The sequence below is a fragment of the Amborella trichopoda genome, chromosome 10, assembly GCF_054954075.1.
Source record: "Amborella trichopoda isolate Santa Cruz 75 chromosome 10, AtrichopodaSantaCruz75HAP2 v2.0, whole genome shotgun sequence".
NCBI lineage: Eukaryota > Viridiplantae > Streptophyta > Magnoliopsida > Amborellales > Amborellaceae > Amborella > Amborella trichopoda.
In genome coordinates this window covers 34,959,542-34,985,805 of record NC_142345.1, presented here as the reverse complement: position 1 = coordinate 34,985,805, position 26,264 = coordinate 34,959,542, and the positions used below count along the sequence as shown (strand labels likewise).

Below are 26,264 nucleotides of genomic sequence, written 5' to 3'. Positions count from 1 at the left end.
TCGAGCTTCCATTAAGGCTGTACTCCCCACAAATGAAGGGTTATCGTATAGATGGGGGTATTAACAGCAACACTTTCGGTACATAATATAACTATTTGTTCATTTTTTACAGACCATTGGCGACTATTAGTTAATATTTGATTCTTGATGGTTTCTGGGAAGTGGAAATCCCACCATCGTCTTAACCATCCAGTAAAGCCACACACTATGGCTTTAGCTACTTCCTGATCATGGTTGCCAACCATTTTACAGGCTGAGGCATACATTGTCATATGTTTCATAGTGTATAAGACTTGATTTTCAGACATGCCATCAATATTCCAATTAACTATGGATCTTTCTGAGTAGGAAGTTGTATGAGATATTAAATCTTCTTCAAATTGAATATCAACTGGCGTGAGTCTATGATGGTAAGGTCTAGCAGTGGCTGATTTCCAACTTTTACCATATGCTATTCGCTGGATATGTGGAGTTTTAGATTCTTTAAAGGCTAATGTTGGATGTTGTATAGTATCTTCTATGACTGGTACTTCTTCTTGGAGGGTTAAAGTAGAAGATTCTGGTAATACTTTTATTTTGCCTTTTTGATCTTTTATATCTAGATCAGTTAATTTTGATAGAAGTTGATCCATTAAATTTTTATTGGTTTATCCTATATGGATTTTTTGTTTATTTAATTCAGGAGGACGTTTAGATAATAAAGCTTTTTTAGGTTCTGGAATAGGATTTGGTCTTATCATATTTTCTATTCTCAGAGTTTGCTTTCCTATAGATTGCATACATAAATTGGTATAGTTATTTTGTTCAATAATATGAGGGATTAATTATGTTCGATGAACTATTTCCCCGGTTGTCATTTTATAAGGAGTAGCCCTTGTTTCAAAAACAAGTGAACTTTCTCCTTCTTTGTTGGATCCTTTAATAATAACACTTTTTTCTGGAGGAGGAACACTAGTAATACTAACACCTTCTATTGTATTATATGTTGTATATTGGTTTTCTATTGTATTTATTTTATTTTTTTCAAAGTTTGGAATTGCGACATTTCTTTCTTGTAAAGTATTTCTTAACCATGTAAAAAATCCTATACTACATGTTTTTGTTTTATATAACTTATTATATCTTTTATGGAATAGTTCTATTAATCTGGGTTGAAACCTTTTAAGATACCATTCCCTTATATCTTTATTTTCTTCAGCAAGATAATCATGTTCTATCCATTGTTTGGATACCCTTTCAAAAAGAGTTAATATATGAAAGTCCATTTCTGTATCAGAAAGGTCTGGTTCAGATTTTAGTGTGGGTTGATATTGTGGAATGATTATATCGTCTTTAGTGCGTAATAAGCAATCTTTGGATTCATACTACTCGAAGTAGAATGTCTAGATGATTCAATGTTATTAGATATATTTTTTGAATGTACACTTGTATCTTCCTTTATAACTTGGTTGGGAAATTGGATTTCTATTTTCCCATTTTGATGTTCTATAATTCTATCAGGAATATTACGATTAGGTGCCTTTAAATAGTGATTTTCATTTTCTATATTCCATGATTCAGGTAATATAATATCTGACCATTGTATGGTTTTAGGAATTATTACATTTGATTTTTCAATGTTGGTTTGGAAGAAAGTAGTTTTCCCTTTAGTATCCATTTGGATAGCATTTGGGCATAATGTATTCATTACTTTATAATATATTCTGTATACAATAGTAAGATATTGGGATCCTGGTAGCATGTCAAAACCTTGGGTTTTAAGATTTAATGATAATACTTTTAATATATTGGGATCATTTAATGACATTAAATAATCTGGAAAACAATTAAAATAGATTGGTCCACTACATAAACTTGAATCTATCATTCCTAATAGGGAGTCAGAAAACTTATTATGTCTAGTATCACTTAAGCATATTAAAATTGAATTATTTAGTCCTAATCTAATTAAGGATTTAATGGCTATTTGGATTAATCCTATATGTAGATAATTATAGTTCTTATTTTTATGGACCTGTATTATTTTATCTGACAATAATTGGAAGTTTTCTTGATTACTAGTAACTGATAGGGTTTGTTCTACAGTCTTTAATATAGTAATATTATGAACAGTATAAATAATGAAAAGGGAGCTATATCTATAAGTAACCAGGTAGAGTAAGTATTTTGATAAATTTTAATACTAAATAGAGTTCTGATCAACATAGTAACACATGACTAGTAGAACAACAACTTATAATTTTCATAGATCTTTTATTTCAGAAGAATAATTACAACTGATAACAACTACTGTTTACAAGATAACAACTAACTCTTCATGCCATCTAACTATTACAACTGATAAACTATTACAACTGATAACTAACTGTGTATAACTAACTATTCATACCAACTGATAACAAACTGTTTAAAGTAAGAAGGCTTACATAGTACTGATGCAATAACTGCAAAACGCCTTCCACTCGGATAGGCAATAACTTGGTAGATGAGAATAATTACAATCACACATTACACAACCTCATACTAGAAAATATCATTTACAAGAGAATGAGAAGAGGGCAGGAATTTCTCAAAGAGACAGAGAAAGAGAGAGAGAGACAGAGAGAGAGAGAGAGAGAGAGCTTTCAAGCATTGCTCGCTTGCTAATTCTTGGGGATGAATCTTCCGCAGAGGCTTCTTCCTTTTCATGGGCCTCGGACTCCAAAACTTGATAAACCGGAATGTATAGCGGACTTGTTGTCAGGGACACGTAGGCTTGCTTTAAAGATTCGCTCGAGGCTTGCTGCAACATGTGGACGGCTGGATGGCTAAAGGTAAAGAGAATCTTTTACTTTTACTTTTACTTTTTGGTTTTTGTCATTTAGGGATAGGTGGCATGGTTATGTCGGCAGGGAATATCTCTTGTAACATCAGCATATAAAGGTGGCATCTTCTGTCATATCAGAATATAAAGGTGGCATCTTTTGTCATATCAGGGTTCTGTAGGTATATATCGGTGTATGATTATCGGGTTTTATGGGCTTAGTACAATGATTGTTTCTAGGACATGCCATGAACATACTTATCTTCTTCTGTAGCAGCTTGGGTTTCAGTTGCTATTGCTTCTTCTGTATTCTGAGTTGTTTCTGCTTCCTCTGTGAAGATTTCATATAATTGTTTTTCAAGCTCGGCTCAGGTGGCTTGGGGATTTTGTTTCCTCATATGAGATATATATTCGGACAAATTATTTGGGTTGAAATAAGGTTTAAAAGAAATTGGGATTTGATTGAGTATAATATGATCTGATTCTAGATTGTGGTAAACAAAGACGTCCCACCACTTCACTGAAACTTGTTTTTCCAAGACATGCAATATATTCGTAATTGTTCATATTATTATCAGATATTGCAAAGGACCATTTAAGGATCCATGGTATTTGATATAAAGCAACAAAATATAAATGATAATTTATCATAGGATCTTTTCCATTGTGCTCAATAAATTTTGATTGGGATGTTTGTAAGGTATCCGACATTATTTGGGATAGGGATCTCCAGATTGTGAACCAATTTTGGAACCAGTTCGGGAAAGGCTCGGTTACTAGCATTTTGAATTGGAGGAATCATGTATGGGAATTGTTTTGGTTTTGGATGGTAAGTATTCGATGCCAGGCATCAATATAATCTGAATATCGGTAATGCTTATTTGGGAATTCAGGGGACTGCAATTTCCTTGATCGAGAAGGGTCTAAACCCCATTCACTGAAATTTAATATCTTTCTTATTTGTAATTTAGAGTATGACACTATTTTCGAATTCTTATGATAATAATGCGTCAAATATATAGAACCCGTCTCAACCAAAATCATTTCAAACCATTCTCGCGTTTTCATGCCGTTAGAGGGTTTCAAATTGTTGCACAGATAGTATTTGTCTACGGTATTTGGGTCTTCTGAGGCATGGATATTTTTAATTATGGAGTCTACAATAAACGAGATATTTTCGTACGGAGATTTATCCATAGTTGTGGGTTTTCTTATTGTTGGAGATTGGATGAATAATGGGGTTTGAGGAGAGAATGGTGGTTGGCTAGAATACTGTGGATAATTGAGAGGACTATTTGGGAGACTAGGAGAATAAGGGGTTAGATTTCTACTTGGAGATTGAGCAGTTTGTACAGGAACAATGGGGGCTTTTCCTTTGGATTGTGTAGTATTAGTATTCATAATTTGATTCTCAATAGCTCTATTCTTATTGAATAATATTAAAGGCAAAGATAGTTTTGGTGGATCAAAGTAATTAGTGTTGCCCTCCCTGCAAAAATCCAGCGGGCAAAGATCTGCTTAGTAACCAAATTTTGCACATCTTTTTCAATAATATCTTTAGCAGCTTTGCAATCAGTTCGGATGATAAAATGGGTATTTAAAATATCACTTTGGAATTTAGTAACACAATGTGCAATGGCAAGAAGTTCCTTTTTTATAGTAGAGTAATTATGTTGCGTAGAATTCCATGCTTTAGAAGTATAACGCACTAATTGTTCAGTAGAATTAATACGTTGTTTTAATATACCGCCTAGTCCTAATTCAGAGGCATCGCATTCTATTATTTTTAAAGTATTAGGATGGACTAAAGTTAGGCAAGGTAATTCCTTGGCTTTGAGCTTGATATTTTTCACTGCTTGAGTATGTTCGTTTGTCAATTTAGGAGGATTCTTTTTTAGTCTAGCATACAAGGGTTTAGCATCTAATGCTAGATTTTCATAAAAATCTATAATATAATTTAAGCATCTTAAGAATCTTTGTAATTTAGTTTTGTCCAATATAATATCTGAAAATTTGTCAACAAATTGAATAGATCTTTCAATTGGAATAATTGTTCCATAATGGATATGATATTCTAAAAATCTGATTCTAGTTTGGCATAGATTAATCTTTTTAGTAGAGACTACAAGTCCTACATGTTTGACTGCATTGGTAAAAACATTAATATGTTTGAAGTGTTGATCTATATTTTCAGAAAATAGTAAAACATCATCAATGTATATAATCATGAATTTGTAATATGGATTGAATACTTCATTCATAATTTTTTGAAATTCTGATGTAGCATTTTTTAGTCCAAATGACATTACATTCCACTCGTATTGTCCGAATGGAACATTGAATGCAGTTTTGTATTTGTCTTCTTCTTTAATCTGTATTTGCCAATATCCTGATTTCAAATCAAATGTAGAAAAGATTGTTACATTGGCTAATCTATCTAATAGGTCTTTTTTATTTGGAATTGGACATCGTATCCATTAGAGTACTTTATTTAATGGTTTATAATTTATAACTAATCTTGGAGCACCTCTTTCTTTTTCAGCTTTTTTATTTACATAAAATGCAGCACAACTCCAAGGAGATGTACTTGGTCTTATTAAATTTTTAGCTGGTAATTCTTTTATTTCATTTTGGCAAGTTTCTAATAAAGTGGAATTCATCTGGATAGGTCTTGCCTTAGTTGGTATTTTTGTTTCTTCAAATCCTGGTTCATATGGTAATCCTACTATATGTTTTTTCCTAGCCCAGAAAGCATTTGGTATTTCACTACGTATTTCTTGTTCAATATTTTGTTTAATTTTTTCAATTTGAGTTTGTATTTCTTTCTTCTATAATGCCTGTTCAGTATTTTTATAAAGAATTTCTTCTTTTAATGAATAAAGGAATGATTCTTTATTTTTTATAATTGTTTTAACATTATTAATTTCTTTGAGTTTTGGTTTATCTATAAACTCAAATATTATTTTATTTCCAACAATGGTGGTTTCTATTCCTGTATGAGTTATTAATATTGGATATAATAAAGTAAGGAATGAAACTCCTAATATTACTGCTTGACTTAGTCCTTTATCCATAATAAAAGGGGTAGGAAAACAATGTCCATTATTACAGACTACAGCATTAGATAATTTATATTTAATGAATAATCCACTACCATCAGCTATATTTAATATTTGTGTGGTTTTATCAAAGTATTTTGTTGGTACTAATCCTTCATTAATACAATTTGAATTGGCTCCTGAATCTATGAGCGCTATTGATGGAAAATCGTATTCTTGATTAATAATGATCTTAACAATCGAACCATTTCTGAGTGATTATTTTATTTAGTATGTTTACAGATGTATTAGTGTCTATCTCTGCTATTTTTGTCCCGAGTGACTCACGATGAATTTTGGGTATATCTATTAATCAAGTAAATTCAATTTCATCTGAATCAGTTATTTCTCCAGTAACCTCATTTTGTAATTCTAATATCTTAATTCTATTTTTGAGGTGATTTGTTTCTATTTTTACTTCATTAACTTCTTGTTTTAATTCTACTATAGTTGGTTTTTTTTGTATTATTTCTTTTTGACTTATTCTTTTTATTATATCAGAAAAGTTATATTCATCTAGAGGTCTTAATAAAGGAATCGGTTTATTTTTAGATTTTGTAAGATTAATAAACTAAGTTAATATTTCTCGTTTTTCATCAGGTTCATTTATTCCTTCTATGAGATCTAAAATTAATGAATCTTCTTTTGATAACATATTACAGGAACATTCCATATCAGACAAGCTGGAATTTATAAAATTTTCATCTTCTAATTGTCTTATGAAAGAAATATTACTACTACTGCTAGTTTCTGTAGAACTTGATGTAGATTCTTCATCATTATTTAATTGGATGATATCATATATTTTATTTTTTTTATATTTTCATCTAATATGATTGCATCTAGTTTTTTTTTAATTTTACATGTATTTTTGTAGTGGCCTACCTTACCACATTTATAGTAGATGGGTATCTTTTTCTTTCCCTTTTTATACTGATTTTTTGGTAAGAATTTTTTGATCGATTTTTCTTTCTTCTTTCGTTTATACAATTTTCTTTCCTTCTTTTCTGATCTATATCTTTTATGTTTACTAGCTTTGTCTTTATTTTGTTCTATATTATAACCAAATTGTTGACAAAAATCTCCTAATTCTTTTTCCCAGTCATGTGTTGTTTATCTATTTGTTTCTTTAATTTCATATCTGTGCAGAGGGTTAATCCTTCAGCACATATTTCTGCTGATAATTCTCCTAAAGTATAAGCAGAATATTGAATGATTCCACCATGTTTGTTTTTTAATCTAATTTTGACTTTTTCAGCAAATAAATACGATAGACCAGCAATCAATTTTTCTTTCCAATGATCAAGATGGCTATCCTCTCTTGTTAAGAGTCTGAAAAAGAAGACATCTTTATACCACTTATAATGGGATTAGGTTGGGCATCTTAAATTGGAAAGTAAATCCTCTGATCGAGCTTCCATTAAGGCTGTACTCCCCACAAAGTGAAGGGTTATCGTATAGATGAGGGTATTAACAGTATCACTTTCGGTATATAATATATCTTGTTGTTGTTCATTTTTTACAGACCACTGGCAACTATTAGTTAATATTTGATTCTTTATGGTTTCTGGGAGGTGGAAATCCCACCATCCTCTTAACCATCTAATAAAGCCACTTACTATGGCTTTGGCTACTTCCTGATCATGGTTGCCAACCATTTTACAGGCTGCGGCATACATTGTCATATGTTTCATAGTGTCTAAGACTTGATTTTCAGACATGCCATTAATATTCCAATTTACAATGGATCTTCCTGAGTAGGAAGTTGTATGGAATATTAAATCTTCTTCAAATTGAATATCAACTGGTGTGGGTCTATGATGGTAAGGTCTAGCAGTGGTTGGTTTCCAACCTTTATATATATATATATATATATGGAAATGTCTTCTCAATGCCTATAGACGAAAATGAATAGTGATCTTGCCTATCCTCATTACCGTTCAAATTTCATCGCACAATCATGATTGTTTAGTAGTATTTTATTTTTCCTTTGTTTTTTACAATTCGAAATGACCTGAAATTTGGAGGGTATGTATATCCGACTAAGGCGCATCTAAAAAAAATATAAAAAAGTTATCCGCGTAAAAAAAATTAACCAAAATACCTCTGAAACGTTTCAGAGGTATTTTGATCAATTGTTTTCGCGTAAAATAATTTTTTTATATTTTTTAAAGATTCCCATATTTTTTATGAATATACGCTCCAAATTTCAGATAAATCTGTTTTGTAAAAAAATAAAATAAAAATGAAACACTACCGGACAATCGTGACCGCACGATGAACTTTGGACGATGATGGCGATATGCGAAATCACTGTTCATTTTTACTTATTGACGTTGCGTAGTGTTCATATATATATATATATATATATATATATATATATATATATATATATATATATATATATATATATGGGAAAACATGGGATTAACCCACTAGCTCATATGAACATATAAGCCCAACAGCCTAGATTGAATCTGGGCCGATCTGACGATCACTGATGTCCGGTAGTGTTTGAATTATTGTTTTTTTTTTTTACAAATCCATATCATTTGAAATTTTAGACGTGTGTTCTTCTCATCATTGGTGCGGTTTGTATAGAGCCTAAGCTCTAAACAATCAAATTAGATCCTACTTTCAAATAGTATCGAGAAATGTGGTTTCAATATTGGAAATCTTTGTGATAGCTTCAAAATATATATTTATATTTATTTATAAAGTTTAAAGCTTAAAAAATAGTGCTGATCGACATATCTATGAAAACTTGAAAATCTTGAAAATTTACGGTCCAAAAATGTATTACAAAATACACCATTTTTAAAACTTGAAATTTATGTTTTTATCATGTTAACGCTTCTTGATGTCGAGATGATCAATTTGAAGATATTTAGGTATCAAAACAACCTCGTGGACATTTTTGAATTAGGCTCAAATTTGATAACCTCTTCTTGTGAAATTTTTAAGTTAGGCACTAATTTGATTGTTCAGAGTCTCGGCTCCATATAAACGTTTCCCTCATACAATACCCCCTTCTCTCTAAGCTCACGCAGTAGAGTTTAACCCCTCTCATCCTCTTAGCCTCTTGGCTCTTCAAAGCGACCATGGCCTTGGCATCAAGAGCCCTTCTCTCTCATGCCATCGATCTCAACCCCATGAAAATCGTGTCCCCCATAACAACAGTATGACGAAAAGGCGCCCAAATTTGCTGAGACCCCAAACGAAGAGGAGGGACCCGCCATTAAAGCACTCTGTTCAAGCTCCTCGTGCGCACCCCAAAGGACCACTCTTGATTCACTGCTCTTTGCACACATGGTCGAATCTCTAAGTTTTTCCAGCAAATTTACATCGAATCTCAAGTTTTCCAGCAAAACCTCCTTCGCCCCTCGCCCTTTCTCTCAGTAGATCTGAAACCTTGCTCTCGCCCGCTCCAATTCGACCCTCTCTCCATCCACAACGATGCAAAATTTGGGCTTCTGTCCCCTTTATCAATCAGGCCCTCAATCTACACGATGCGCAAGCTCTGAGCATTGGGTAATTGGTTCTCTCCGAGATTTCTAGGGTTTCTTCGCTACTATTAATTGGGATAATTGGTTCTCTGTAAAATTGAGCTTTGGAGGTTTACACGGGGGCAGAGAAGTAGTGAGCGATAAGCGTTTTCTGGTCTTTCAAATGGATGAAACAAACCTCTTCCCTTGTAGAAGTCTCGTCTCAAGATTTGAACCCATGCCTGCCAAGAGAGAGAGAGAATAGAGGTTCGGAAACTGCAGAGCGGAAGGAGATAAAGGTTGCAACGTTAAAATGTAAAATTACGCATGCACCTTAAATATCCACCAAAAAAGGTTGTTTTAAAGTTGAAAAACCTACTAAGTGATCGTCCTTAAAAGTGGAGAATTATACATGTACCGCAAAAATCCATCTTAAAAGATTGTTTTAATGTTGAAAAAACCACTAATTGATCATCTCGTCATTTGAATATAAACAAAAAAACAAAAAAAATTGAGTCGTGCATCTTACTATACATTGTCTAGACCGACCATGATTTTCACATTTTATAAATCTAATTGATGTTAACTATTTTAGGAGTTTAAATTTTTATAATTAGATATAAAAATAGATTTCAAGATATAATCCTAAGAATGTTTTTCACCAAACTTATATCTTACGATGAAATTTGAAGGTGCACCTTGGATTGTTTATCGTTGCAACCTTATGAAAACCACGACCTTTTGTGAATGAAAATACAAATAATGTGTAGAGAGAGATGACTCTTTTGTGGTTTTTTTTCTTCTCTTTGTTCATATAGTATGTGGCGGAGGTCTCGGTTCCCATGTTTGTTCTTTCTTTTTACAATTTTTTTATAAGTTTTTGGTTCTCTTTAAAAAATGTAGCTTTATTTGCTAGTCGATGGTTACTTCAGATGCACCAATAACTTCGTATCCATTTTGGAGAACCATCTTATAAAGTCACGAATGTTGTAAGCCAAATAGGGAACTAAGAAAATTTTGTTCAACAATATCAACACAATTTGGACTCAAATACATTAATAAATGAAGGGAAATTGAATAAAATACTCATGAGAGATGTATTATTGAGTACTTTACACTTAGTACTATTCCAATTCATAATCATATGCCTTTTTATGGGGCATTTCAAAATGTTAAATAATTCATCTTAAATGGGTATTTTGAAGATTTTCCCACAATGCTAAATAATACATCTTACATGGGTATTTTGATGATTTTCCAATAAATGAATGAACAAGTAATAAAGGCTCAAATGTGTTGCTCATCATGGCCTTGTGTTCTTCAGGTGTTGGACCACCCTATGATGCAAACTGCTGTTTTTTTTTTTTTTTTTTTTTTTTTCAGATTTTTTATTCTCTCCTGTATAATCTCAGTTCTTCTATTGTTACGCTTGCAGGGTGGTGGGTCCTGCAATCCCAATGTTGCATTTGTTTTCAATTTTAACCACTTCCTTTATCTCAACTACATTCATTACCCCCTCAGTTTCTTCCACATTTTGAGAACATTCATCTCGAATTTGAATCGGCAAGATCTTCTGCTCTCCATTGTCATCCTTGGCTCTACCCCAAAGCACAATATAAAGCCCGGAAAATACCACAACCATGCCGACCACGCTGCAAAACCAAAACCCATACTACTTTCAAAATCATGAACTCCACAGAGACGGTTAATGTGCAGACGCAACAGTTTGCTTGTTGTGGCACACTACCAAGAATTTTCTGTTGATCTTTCAAGAAGTAATGCTACCAAACAATTGAGAAGTAAATTGCCAAGGATTGTAGTTAATTCGATCTCTACCAAATATTTAGTTCGAGGGATCCAGGAAAAGAACTTCCAGGAAAACAATATACTTACCTTCCAATGTGAAGATCCACACGAAGAGTTATGGGTTCAAGAATAGCCACTATTGCTGTGCTCAAAGGGGCGAATGCAGCTGTATAAAGAGGGCCTTTTTCTTTGAGGGACCAAGTTAGCAAAAAGAATGACAAACCTGAGCACAAAATACCCTGCATTGCACCAAGAACATTAACTCGTCAAAACATGTGGGTTAGTCCTAAGAGTGATGCAATAGTGAAGATTGTCCTAAGAGTGATGCATTAGTGAAGAACTTGAAAACAACCATGGTGGATTTGACTTGTTTATCTTTTCTCGAAATCTAAATTACTAAAACATTTACAACAATAGGAATAATTATGTTTCTCATTTCCAAATCACAAGAAGCAAAAGAAAATAAAGTAAATACTGTTTTATTGCAGATCTGCAACAAAATTTGTGTAAATAATGGAATTTCTACCATTTATATTGTTGTGTGCTGCTATATAAGTAACCTTTCAGCTCTTTGGCCCTGGTTATCAGTGTCAGGAGGCTATTAGGGGACTATTTTTAGCATATAGAAATGTTTCTTTGGGGTTGAGTAAAAGGTTAAGGTGCTATATAAGCTCTTTATGTGTTTGATTCTGTAATTGACAATTCTCATGTCAATTCCAACTAGTACTTTTGAAGTTGCAATAGTGAAATCATGTACTATGTTCGCATATAGATACAGTCACATTAGCGATGAACAATTTAAATCTTGGTGTTTCTCTATTTTATTTGGTTTTGTTCTATTTGCTTTATGTTGTTAGTGCTACTTGTAATTTCTCCTTTTCCCCATTATCATCATCCTCATCTTCTAGAATATTTTGCAAACCATATGTTGCCAATTCGAATTTAGTGAAAAGTTGTTTTTGTGCTTAAATTATAAAAACAACGAGGATAAAGTGAACCTTCTACATATTTAGAGATGTTATGCAGCCTTGCCGTTTATGAATGCATGAAAATATTACTTTAAAAAATTACACCGGGCTTACCACAAGCCCGGTCCATACCCACAATTCCAAAAGCCTGCATGCCAGGCTCGCTGGTGCATACCCCTTAGCCCAACTCCATAAAGGCACATGACGCCGGGCTTATGGGCAGACAGCGCTCGTTCACCCCGTGAGGCACGATGTGAGGGGGCAGCCAATAATGCCTAGACCCACCAAGAATGGAGAGTAAAAAACTATTGAATTGGGAAAAAGCAGAGGAACCTTCTTTTATTTGACTGAAATGAGACTAGAAAGCAAGGAACCTGATCTATTCCATGAACCCTACCACGCCGCCACTTTTTTTATTTTTATTTTCTCTTTTGTTATAAAGTCATCCAAACAAAGAAAAAAATCATAAAAAAGGAGGGTCAAAAGGAAATGAGCCCACTTTGACAGTTGCACTTGCCAAAAAAACAAACCAAGAAAAATAATAGGAAATTCACCCAAACTCATAAGGTAAGGGTAAATGCTCCAAAATTCCAACAAAGAAGCATTTAAAGGGACACAATAGTGTGCATCGTATGTGGTACTCCAAAAGAGAGCCCACCATCATTACAATATAGAGGGAGGATTAACCCAAATTCCCATCAAGTGCTAACTATATACAGAGGGGATTAACCCAAATTCCCATGAAAGGCTATGTAGTGGGGTTAACCCCACATGTTAGCATACTATCGTCATTAGTTTTGATTGGTGATTTACAAAATGTAAAAAAAAATAAACTAAAAAAAAAAAAAGACTAAAAGAAAGAGGAAAATATAAAATAAAAATTAAAAAATAGGGTAGGGGCTTATTTTTGGTGGCCTAAATTTTTTTTAAGATAAACTAAAAGAAAAAGGAAAATTTTATTTTAGATAAACTAAAAAAAAGAAAAAATTTAGTTATGGATAAACTAAAATCTAGAACTAATTCGGTCTTTGCTGATTCCCAATCCAATTGGCAATTTCCTGTTCAGAATGTGTTATGTGAATTACTTTTTCTTGTGAAAGTTACTTTTATAGTATAAATTACTTAGATAAAGAGAAACATAGCTTTGTTGCTTTTCTAGGTATGACAGGGCATTTGATGAAACTTTTCTCATAAATTACAAAAATCACTTCTCTCTCCAGAGGTTTTTTTTTTTTTTGTATGTTGCCCTCCTGCCTGACAATAACAATGGACAGAAAGACCTCTTCTTTAATAATAGGTCACGTACTATCACACGTGAATTTGTTTATGCACATGAAAGTGTTTCTATTTTGTTGGGCCATATATAGTGCTAACAGGGGAGTAACAACACGTCATTAGTACTATGCAAAAAGTGAGTCATGAATCCCTACTTCACCAAAAAAAAAATTAATGAGAAAAAAAGGAAAAAGAAAAAAATTCTAATGAGCAATGCCTTCATAATGGGATCCTTCAATATGGAATGTTTAGAAACTTCATGTTATAACAATTCTTCTAATAAAGAGGTCCTACTGTAACAACCCAAATTTTTCGTGCTTGATGGGGCATGCGGCAATGTGTGTGCTGCCGTGTGCTGCAGAGTGTGTGTGAGAGACATGTGCAGTAGTGAGAGACAGTAGAGCAACAACACTGCCGAACGCGTTCATGCCACCGAGCGCATTTGTGCCGCCGTTCGCAACAAGGAGTTCATTCCGTCGAGCACAGAGAGTCTTCCATGATTGCTTAATGCCACTTGTGTGCCATGAGGATGCCACTTGCAACTTGTGCGCCATGTGGATGCCTCTTGGTGCCAATTGTTGTTTGCATGCTACCCCTTCCTTTTCCTATTTATTCACCCCTTCACACCCCTCTCAAGTGTTTTCTCTCTCTCTCTCAGCCACATTTTTTCCGTTTAAGTCCTTAGAGCCTCAAGCTTGAGACCCTCTATTGAAAGCTTGACCTTCGAGAAAAACTGTGTAGGGAGCATGGGACCTTTGGTGCATGTAAGTAGATTCATTTTTCATGCTTCTATGCTTTGTGATACATGCTTTTGGTTAGTTTATTCAAGTATGAAATTCAAAATTATGTGTGTGTGATTTTGAATATGAGCATGAATATACAAATGATGAATTTTAAGCTTGATTATTGATACAATTTGGAATATGCATGTGGACGTACGCTGCAAAATTTATGCTAAAAGGAGCCCTGATTTTCAGGGATTTTGCATGATAGATTGAGCATTGAATATATTTCTGATGATTATGAAAATTGAAAACACACACTTATGAATCTAGTATAAGATGAAAAAAGACCTTGTATTAATGCCTATTTTGATTTGGAAGTTATAGTTCATTCTTTTAAGTATGTCAAAAATTCGAAATGAAATTTCAAGAACTGTGCATGTTTTTGTGGTGAAGTTTTTATCGACCAAATCATGTCTGAATGTGCCCAAACCAATTTTAAATAAAAGATGGTGAGTCTACTTCAAAAATGATTTTGGACTCAGGCCGAAATCCCTATGGTTTGGGAATTATGCCCCTGTTTGTATGAGTATGTCACTATTGTGAGTTGTAATGAATTTCCAGAATTGTTGCATGTATTGTATAAAACTGTTTACTGACCAAATGGTGTTCAAATGATCTCAAATTAGTTTTAAATGAAAGATTGATGTGTTTACTTCAAAAATAATTCAGGTGTCAGACCGTAATTCGTTATGGATTGGGAATTGCAAACTTTTTTCTAAGTGTGCCACTATTATAGTTGCGGGAAATTCCATAACCATATACAATTTTTTGTGATGATATGTTGGTTGACCAAAATGCCCCTGTTTTAGCCCAAACTAGTTCAAAATGAAAGATCAGTGAACCTAGCTTGGAGTTGGTTTTGGAACCATGACTATATTCTTTGTGGATGGGGAAACATGCTTGCTTTTCTAAGGGACTGTCACCATTAACTTTTTGTTCTTTCATGAATTATTATGCATGGATGCAACAAGATATGCAGATGAAATGGTGGATACTTATGAATTAGTGAATAATTGACTAAGTATAAGTAAGATTGTAATATGCATACCTATAATATGAAATGGAATATGCATACCTATGATATGAAATGGAATATGCTGATGAATCATTGACTATGTATGGTTGAAATAAATTATTCTTATAAAATAGTGAATGCTATTACTTGTAAAACAGTGAATGCTTATGAGGCATGCTTATGAAATATATGAATGCTTATGAAAGAGTGAATGCTAATGAATGAGTGAATGCTTATGAAATATTGAATGTGCCTGACTCAAATAAAGTAGACTACAAACGTGATGGATCATCCAATTGTAGTATGTTATGATGTGCTAAGTGATATGTGAACTGTATGGTCAACCATGTGATAAGTGCTAAGTGATATGTGACCTGTGCAACCAACCCGGTGATAGGTGCTAAGTGATATGTGATTCATCGACATGCTTTGAGCGTATCGCATAGCTGTATTCTGCTTTGATAAGATTGCTCATGAATTATTGACAATGCATGGTTGAAATAAGAAATCCCTATGAAATAGTGAATGCTTATGAAATATTAAATGTGCATGGTTGTAACAAGACATGCTTATGTGAAAATGAATGAACATAATTTTGAGACATGCTCTGTTATGATATGTGTACATGTTATGATACATATTTCGTTGTTACGTGTGATATATGATCTGACCTGTGTGGTCAGCTATGTGATGTGTGATTTTGATTCACTGGCATGCTTTGAGCGTATTGCATGACCATGATATGAAATGTGATTCTGATTCATTGGCATGCTTTGAGCAAATTGCATGACCATACTGTGATATGTAACTGATTGGCATGCTTTGAGCATATTGTATGTCCATGAGGTGATAAGTGATATGTGATCTAGTGGCATGCTTTGAGCATATTGCATTGCCAACTGGTGCTGGCAGCTTCCCTGGTTTCCTAACGATATGAAGGGAGTTAGGAAGAGTGTGTGATGGGAGGGTCGCACCCCCCAAATTTCTGTATGAAAAGTGAATCGTGTCTTGCAAGGCAAGTGCCTATCAAAAACCCAAAGGCGCACTGGGGACTGTGTGTATTTGTGAAAATGTTATGAAATGGATTATCCCATTTGTCATTGGTTTCCCTCCTGAGTGATGGTAGAAGTCCTAAGAAATGGGATTGGCTTAGCCTGATGAATAGGGCTTCCACTTCGAGAGTAAGCCATTAGGGAGTGAGTTAATATTAATGGTTGTTATTTACCTTAAAATGTTAACTGCCAAGATTTGTATCGTTGTATGATTTGATTGACCCCCGCATCATATCATATATGATTGATCTGATTTGTTAACGCTTCACAATGAACTATGCATGACACACTGATGAATGTGATTATGGCACATGAATCATGTTTTATAAGAACGGTACAAAAGCTTGTACATTGTTGTAAAATGATATTCATAGGCTAGAAAGCATGATGTTTGATCTACTTACTGGTCTTTATAGCTCATTATGTTTGCTTCCAATCTTGTAGATTAATAGCCGCAAGTCGAGGACGTAGGGTGGTGTTCATTACTGGCAGTTGAAGACTAGACCTTGGCGAGATAACTTCCTTTAGATTGTAGGTGTTATAATTGTTGTTTGTGAAGTTGGGCCTTTGATGCCTTAAAAAATTTGTAATATTTGTATATATATATATATATATATATATATATATATATATATATATATATATATATATATATATATATATATATATATATATATATATATATATATATAAAAGTTTGGTTTTAATTTATTCAATTTTTGTTATGGTTCTAGTGGGAGTTTCTGCTTTCTTTTATGGTTTGATTTGATTTCCTTCTTTTCAAGTGTGTTGTGCTCACTCACATCTGAGTGACATTCACTACCTCTAGTCGCAATCCCGTACTCCGTTGTCCTCTGGCATGTATGGCAGGGGTTAGGGGGTGGAGTCGTGACACCTATTGTATGACCAAATGTACAACTTAGTCCCCCATTGACTGAACAAAATAGAAACACTTGGTGTGCTTAAACGAACTCAAACGTGATAGTACATAGCCTATTCAAGAGGCTCTCTTATCTGACATTGTTATTGCCAGACAGGAGGGCAACTAAGGTAAAAAAAAAAAAACCACGGGGAATAGGGGGTGCTTCTTGTAATTGTAATTTATGGGAAAAATGTCGTCAAATGGTAATTGAAGTCCGCCAAACCATGTCCGTACATAAATCACTCAAGTGATAATTACTTTTTTTATTTTCTATGCATGGCCAAATACACGTAGTGCACCGAAGCTCAGTGGTCGAACATCACTTTGTTGTGTGTCACGAAATCGCCTCCAATACATTGCTCTTACCGACTGCAAATGTTGTTGTAGCATCATCTTTTGACCCTTGCAAATTCATTGTTTAGAAATGGGGGTGGAAACAGGTTGGGTCGGGCCAAGACCCACCTCCTGACGTATACCCAAAAAATATTATGAAACCCAGATCGAGACCTAACTCGAACCTAAAAATATAATATGGGACTTGAACCAGACCCAAAAATCAAAATATGTGGTAAAATACATTTCATAAATTTGTTTAATATATACATTCAATATTTAAATATTATAACTAAGAAAATATAGTTATATTGATTTAAATATTATTTAAACATCATATATTAAATCTTATTTAAATATCAACATTATTTGGGTCGGGTTCGGGTCGGGTCTGCATGGACCAGGACCCAGACATGACTAGTATTCAAATCCAAGATTTGGACCCAGAACCGCTCCGGTAGGACCAAATCTCTGCAAATGTTTTACATTAACAAATATCAAACAAAATTGATAGTGGAATATATGGTCTAATAATTGCCAAATATTTTCGATCAAGAACATCCAGATCCCAATCTTCCATTCCAACAGACATGGCCTCCTTACCTCGAGGTGGCCGATCAAATTCTTTTCCAGCAAGATAATCTTCTATCATCATTTTCTATATTGGCCAATTTCTTTGATTTAAATTTTCAAATTCCATTGCCCTTTCTATTTTCAAGAAAAGTTCAACAAATAACCATAATAGCAAAAAACCCTTTCTTCACAGACATAATGAATAACAAACCCTAGTCTTTGATGCCAATTGTTGTGATCGATTGTTGAAAAATCAGCAAAGGGTTTATAACAATCACAACTATTGTGCATTCATATCAATATAAACAAGCAATGAAAACTGCACAATATCAAAGCAAGAATATGAAATGAAAAATCCCGTAACATTCAATCTACAGAGCACAAAGATTTAATGTGGTCGATCACAAATCATGACCTACATTCACAAGAGAATGGCGCGAGACTTTACTGATTGATTTGAGAATATTATAAGGTGAAATCAAACTCAAAATATCGATTTTCAGCAGTCATTGCTCACTCTAAATAGAGCTAAAAAACATGGCACCAAGAACACAAAAAAATAGGTTCTTTTTAACACTTTTTCACAATAAAAAAAGGCACACAACAAACCCACAATGGAGTTCAAGCCTTTTGCTCACTTTCTCTATCTAAAACAGAATATATTACGCCCTCAAGAGAAAGCTCAATTGCTGCTCAATTTCTCTTTATTTTTCTCACTCTAAACAAAGGGGGTTTCAATCCTTTTAAAAGAATAAAGTTACTACAACATCACAACTATTAGATTAGATGTAATCCAATTATCCAAAATAAAAGAGAGAAAGGTAAAATAAAACTCCCACATATATATATATATATATATATATATATATATATATATATATAACACTACTCAACGCCTATAGGCGAAAATGAATAGGTATTTCTTCTATGCTCATCACCATCCAAAGTTTATCGCGCAATCACTGTTGTCCGGTAGTGTTTCAATTTTCATTTTTTTTTCTAAAATTTGGATTAACCTGAAATTTAAAGTGTGTGTTCGTAAAAAATAAGAGAATCTAATAAAAATATTAAACATTTATATTCACAAAATATAAATTTACCAAAATACCTTTGAAAATTTACGGGGATATTTTGATCAATTTATATTTTGCAAAATATTGTTTTCATATTTTTATTTGGTGCACATCACTAAGATGTACACACACTCCAATTTTAAGATCATTCCGATTGATAAAAAAGAAAATTAAAAATGAAACACCACCAAACAATTATGACTGTGCGATGAACTTTGGACGGTGATGATTATATACATATATATATATATATATATATAATTCTTCCCAACGCCTATAGGTGAAAATGAACAGTGACTTTGTCTATCTCCATCATTGTCCAAAGTTCATCGTGCGGTCAAGATTGTCCCGTAGTGTGTTATTTTTCATTTTTTTTTTCTACAAATCGGAATGATTGAAAATTTGGAGTGTGAATTCCTAAAAATAGGGTAATTTTTGAAAAATATGAAAAAATATTTTACATAAAAAACTTGACCAAAATACCCCGAAACGTTTCGGGGGTATTTTGGTTAATTTTTTTTTGCGGATAATGTTTTTTATATTTTTATTAGATGTGCCCTAGTAAGATGTACATATCTTCCAAATTTCAGGTCATTGCAATTTATTAAAAAAAAAAAAAAGAAATAAAACACTACTGGACAATCGTGACTACGCGATGAAATTTAGACGGTGATGAACGTAGGTGAAATCACTATTCATTTTCGCCTATAGGCATTAGGTAGAATTTTTCATATATATATATATGAAAAATACTATGCAATTCCTATAGGCGAAAATAAATAGTGATTTTGCCTACCCCCATCTTCGTCCAAAGTTCATCATGAAATCACAATTATCAGGTAGTATTTTATTTTTTATTTTTTTTTATAAATTAGAATGACTTAAAATTTGGAGTGTATATTTATAAAAAATAGGGAAATTTTATAAAAATATAAAAAAAATATTTTACTTGAAAAAAATTGACCAAAATACCCTCCAAAAGTTTTGGTGGTATTTTGATCAATATTTTCTTTTTGCGGATAGTTTTTTTTTTATATTTTTATTAGTTGTACCTCAATAATATGTACATACTTTCTAAATATGAGGTCATTTTAATTTGTAGAAAAAAATGAAAAATAAAAACTACTGGACAATCGTGACCGTGTGATGAAATTTGGACAGTGATGAGGGTAGGTGAAATCACTATTCATTTTCATCTATAGGTGTTGGGACGAACTTTCCATATATATATATATAAAATACTACACAACGCCTATAGGCAAAAATGAATAATGATTTCGCCTACACCCATCATCGTCCAAAGTTCATCGCGATGTCACGTTTGTTTGGTAGTATTTTCTTTTTCATGTTTTTTCTACAAATCAGAATGACCTGAAATTTAGAGTGTGTATTTATAAAAAATAGGAGAATCTTCTAAAAATATAAAAAAAATATTTTACATGAAAATAATTCACCAAAATAACCCCAAAAGGTTTTGGGGGTATTTTGGTCATTTTTTCCACGGATAAATGTCTTTTAGGTTTTTATTAGTAATGATCCTATAGGACCCTCCCCCAACCATGCGTGTAGGACCCCATAGGATCACCAGTAAAATTGGCATAGATCTCTAGAAAAGTTATCACATGGGTGTGGGATTCGTCCTTTCTAAAAATCCATGTCAATTTTAATGGTGATCTTTTGAGGTCCTACACACATGGGTGGGAGAGGATCATATATGAACAATCAAAGCAAAGCGCACCTTCGTGTGGAGAAATATGTTTTCAATATTGAAAATGTTTGTGATAGCTTTAAAATATATTTTCATCTTTAATTATAAAATTTAAAAAAATTTACACAAATATTCGTTATAATTTATGTTATTATAAAAAAACCTAAAATTGTATGTTAATACACAGGCGTCCGTTGTTTCAACTTCATAACAATTTTTTTAAAAAATAAACGAAACTACCTATTTTAGATTTTTGAAAATCTGAAATTTTTCAATTTCATTTTTTGAAAACCGAATTTATATTTTTTTAATTATTGAATCTATCTACTTCTCACCCCATGCGTTACTCTCTATCTCATTTTCTTGTTGAGTCCAATCTAGTTTATGAGCGACAAAAGCGCTTTGAAAAAAGTTAGATTTTTCAAAAGGCTTGGGGTGATCACAATAGACAAGCAAGTATTTCTAAAAAAATTGGTCCAGACTCCATACCGTGATCTCAATAGAAGACAAAACCAGGTGTTTTTACCATTACATTGCCGAGTAACACAATCATCCAATGTGAATTAGAAGGGAGGAGAGAGAAGTTTTATTCCCAAAAAGGAAAGAAGAAACATACGACAGACGAGTTTTAGTTGAGATGGTACGAGTTTTATTTGAGATGGTACCATGCTCACAAGAAGATGCAGTGTAAATAGTCTCAATCTATGGTTTAAAAAATGGATCGGTGTTCTGGATTGAGCATTCCAAAAACTCATCGGTGAATCATTGAATCAGATCGAGAATAGGTCGGATTGAGCTTTAAAAAAAATACAAAAAAATTATTCAAATCCATTATAAATGTTTTCTTTTAGGAATCCAATAAGAAATGAGGGTATTACATTATTAACTTTAATTTTTTCTTCATCAATTTATGAATATTGATATGTTCTTTTCCTGTACAAACTTATCTTAACCATTAAATTTACATCACATAAAAGAAAAATCATAGAATTATCATGGATAAAGTATATAATTATACATGGACTACAATAAAGAGTAACCTAAATCGATGAAAAAATGCGACTAAAATCGTGAATTGGTGGAAAACCCTAGTTTGCCAAAAAAACCCAAATTATTACAACCTAACTAATTATAATCCAAAATTATTACAACCTAACTAACTATAATATTATATACTGAAATTAAAATTTTTGTTGTACATTTAAAAATTATTTTATCATACAAATAATAACAAATCCAAAATATTTTGTAATATTATCTAATTTAAAATATATTATGGACAACTGTAAAAAAATTATTACATTACATGATTTATAATGTAAAAATTAATAAATAAGATAAAATATTTGGTTATCAATGTAGAAATTATTAAAATATGTACCGATTTACGAAATAACACTTTAATTTTTCAAAAATGTAATATTTTAGGTCTCTAGAATAAATTTAGTAAAATAGATTGTTTGTAGAAAATAATTTATAGCATTTGGGACATCAAGGAAGAAATTACAACAAAAGAAATAGATAGCTTTTTATATTATTTACAACAAAAGTAACAAAAATAATTTATAGCGCTTGGGACATCAAAGAAGAAATTACAACAAAAGAAATACAATACATAGCACCCAAGGCAAAAAGATTCAACCTTGGGACAAAAAAGAATAAATTGGATGTGATAACCGTCAACACCACCTTGCCAAATGTGATATAATGTTTCCTATTAATTGTACATATTCAAATTCGGTCTTCCTTTAATGATGTTTGTGGGAACAATCCCACATCGAATGATCGGTATTGCAGTTTCCTCTATAAATAACAATGTAATAACTTATAAAGTATATGCGTAAAACTGTTGAGGAATCGCAATGTGTGACGTACCACATGTAATTGTTTCACCGCGGGTGCACGTGTAGAATCGAAAATTGGTGATGTCAGAACCCGCCTGTTTATGATGTCACATTCAATATCAATTTGACCCAAATCATTGAGTTTTATGAAATATGGTTTGCAAAAGGTAGAGAGAGAGAGCTTATATATATATATATATATATATATATATATATATATATATATATATATATATATATATATATATATATATATATATATATATATATATATATATATATATATATATATGTAAAAAAAAAAAACGAAAGTTTTGGTAATCTTTAGAGCAAACTTTTGAGCAACCCTTTAGAGCAAATAAAATCCATGAGATAAAAAATTTATTTCTTTTGAAAATAAAAGAATGTGCTATAATTAGATCGCATATGAGTGAATTTAATTCAATTTCTACACAATTGAGGTCTTTGAAAGTGAATTTGGATAAAAAAGTTTTATGTTTGTTTTTGTTGAGTTGTTTGCCTGTTAGTTGGGAAACCTTAGTTACCAATGTGACTAATATATTAGGCAACAAATTTAATTTAAAAGATGTTGTAGTTTCATAGTTAAATGAAGAGACTAGAAAGACATCCACACAAATGCTTGCTGAATCAAATCAAGCATTGGCAACAAGGAATAGAGAAAGATCACAATATAGAGACCAACCCTATTGATTAGTAGGGGTAAATCTCATAGGAAAGGCATTTCCAAGTCATAAGGCAAGAAGGTTACTTGTTAGTATTGCAAAAAACCTGGTCACACAAAGAAATATTGTTATACTTTGAAGAATTAACAAAAGGCTAAAGGCAAAGATAGCCATGCTGAAGCAAGTACAATTTCAAATGTTGAAGATGTGATCACTTTAGTATTACCTACAGAACATTGTCTTTTACAGATACTTGGGTTTTAGACTTTGGTGCTTCATTTCATGTTTGCCCAGAAAGGTCATATTTTTCATCATACGCATATGTGGATGGTGGCTTGCTTTATCTTGGTGATCATCGAGCTTGCAAAATTATGGGCATTGAAAATGTTGTTATCAAGCAATCAAATAGAAAGAATCACACATTGAGAAATGTGAGGCATGTTCTTGAGTTAAAGAAAAATCTCATTTCAGTCGGGCAGTTAGATGACTCTGGTTTCATAAAGACTTTTGGAAATAGTCATGGAAGATTTCAAGAAGTTGTATGGCAACGTTAAAAAGGAAAAAAGATGAGACTCTCTATACTCTTCATGGCACAGTTCAAAAGAATGATGCTACAGAGAAGATCATTATTGTAGCTAGTAATCATAAGGATATACAGATTTGGCATAGCCGTTTGGGTCATCTCAGTGAGAATGGTATGAAGGTATTGCAAACTCAAAATCTTATTCATATTTCTAAGCATTCATTTTTTTATTTTTGTGTTCATTGTGCCATTGGTAAGCATCGTAGAGTTAGTTTTAAGAGAAATGAATCTCATAGAAACAATAAAGCATTAGAATTGATATATTTTGATGTTTGTGGCCCTCTTAATATTAAATCTCTTGGTGGAGCTTCTTATTTTGTCACTTTTTTTTATGATTATTCTAGATATTGTTGGTCGTATCCATTGACATCTAAAGATCAAGTTTTTGAAGTTTTCAAGGTTTTTAAAACTAAGGTTGAAAAAGAAACAGAGAAATGTATAAAATGCTTGTAAACTGATAATGATTGTGAATATTGCTCGAATGCTTTTGATATGTTTTGTAAAGAGAATGACATTCATAGAGTAAGGACTGTTCCTAAGACACCACAACAAAATGATGTTATTGAGAGGATGAATATGACCATCACTAAAAATGTAAGAAGCATATTATCACAGTCTGGTCTTGATAAGCAATTTAGGGTTAAAGATGCTAGTACAACTGTATATTTGATCAATAAGTCTCCCAGTGCACTCTTGAATAGTAAAATACCTGAAATTCTATGGAGAGGTAAAACTTAGTCATATGAACATTTGGGTGTGAAGCTTATGTTCAAGTGCCTAGTGACAAAGGAGTCAAGATGGATGCCAAGTCAAGAAGAGGTGCTTTTCTTGGGTATGGTGGTGATGATAAAGGTTATAGGATTTCGGATCCTATTGCAAAGAAGACTATCAGAAGTCGGGATGCTATCTTTAACGAGAATATAATGTTTAATTTATTTCTTGCATTCGATTTATAGTTGTATTCATCTACTTTGCATTTCACCAATTGAGTACACGATCTTGGATGGGATCTCTGCATTTGGGATTCCCGATTCCACAAGCTAAGGGGTTCTCGAGATCCCTACAATGATCACCAATTTGAAAGAGATTTGACCTTTATATTCTTTAACCCATCCTCTATTAGTCTTCAAAATTTGAACTTTGTATGATGAGATTATGTTGGGTTTGGTTTGAACGAGTTCCAACAGCAGCTAGTTAGCTCATTGGTGTTATAGCTCATGATGAACTTCTAGGATAGAAGCGAGATAGGTGTCTTGTGTGGATAGGCTTATGCTCAATTTCCACATTCATTGGAAACAATACTTGTTAATCATGCTTAACATCCCTTACCTAAAAGAATTCATTGTGCTTTGGTGATATCATATCCTTAAGATGATCGGATATTTAGGAAAGGGGCCGGGTCGTAGTAGTAGCACCCCCATACCTAATTATTGTATTGTGGTTTTCAATCCTGCTACACCACCCATTGACATCTTCAAAAAAGCTAACTCTCTAATCTATATTAATATGAATGCACAATAGTTGTGATTGTTATAAATTCTTGCTGCTTTTTCAACAATCGATCCCAACAATTGGTATCAGAGACTAGGGTTTGTTCTTCATTGTGCCTATGAAGAAATGGCTTTTTGCTATTGTGGTTACTTGCTAAACGTTTCTTGAAAATGGAAAGGGCAATGGAATTTGAAAAATTAAATCGAAGTAATTGGCCAATATGGAAAATGATGATAGAAGATTATCTTGATGGAAAAGAATTTGATCGGCCACTTCGAGGTAAGGAGGCCATGTCTGTTGGAATGGAAGATTGGAAATTGGATGTTCTTGATCGAAAATATTTGGCAATTATTAGACCATATATTTCACCATCAATTTTATTTGATGTTTGTTAATGTAAAACATTTGCAGAGCGTTGGTCCTAGCGGAGCGTTTCTGAGTCCAAATCTTGGATCTAAACACTAGTCACGTTTGGGTCTTGGTCCATGTAGACCCGGACCAGACCCAAATAATGTTGATATTTAAATAATATTTAATATATGATATTTAAATATTATTTAAATCAATAAACCTATATCTTCTTAGTTATAATATTTAAATATTGCATGTATATATTAACAAATTTATGAAATGTATTTAACTGCATATTTTGATTTTTGGGTCTGGTTCAGGTCCCACATTATATTTTTAGGTTTGAGTCCAGGTCTGGATCTGGGTCTCATAATACTTTTTTGGGTATTGGTATGGAGGTGGGTCTTGGCCCGACC

The 26,264-nt window shown here is 32.7% G+C and overlaps 1 protein-coding gene and 1 long non-coding RNA gene across 2 annotated transcripts; one reads left to right on the top strand and one right to left on the bottom strand.

Moving 5' to 3' along the window:
* Positions 1-10,809: 10,809 nt before the first annotated feature.
* Positions 10,810-13,989, bottom strand: LOC148780175 (WAT1-related protein At2g37460-like). The gene is made up of 3 exons (XM_088850562.1): positions 13,813-13,989; positions 11,280-11,431; positions 10,810-11,038 (listed from the first exon to the last, which is right to left on the bottom strand). Exons 1-3 carry the CDS (start codon positions 13,987-13,989, stop codon positions 10,810-10,812), a joined length of 558 nt encoding a protein of 185 aa, XP_088706688.1.
* A 97-nt stretch (positions 13,990-14,086) lies between these two features.
* LOC148780174 (uncharacterized) lies at positions 14,087-16,909 on the top strand. The gene is made up of 2 exons (XR_016041933.1): positions 14,087-14,199; positions 16,732-16,909. It is a non-coding gene; the product is annotated as an uncharacterized LOC148780174 (long non-coding RNA).
* The last annotated feature ends 9,355 nt before the right edge of the window (positions 16,910-26,264 follow it).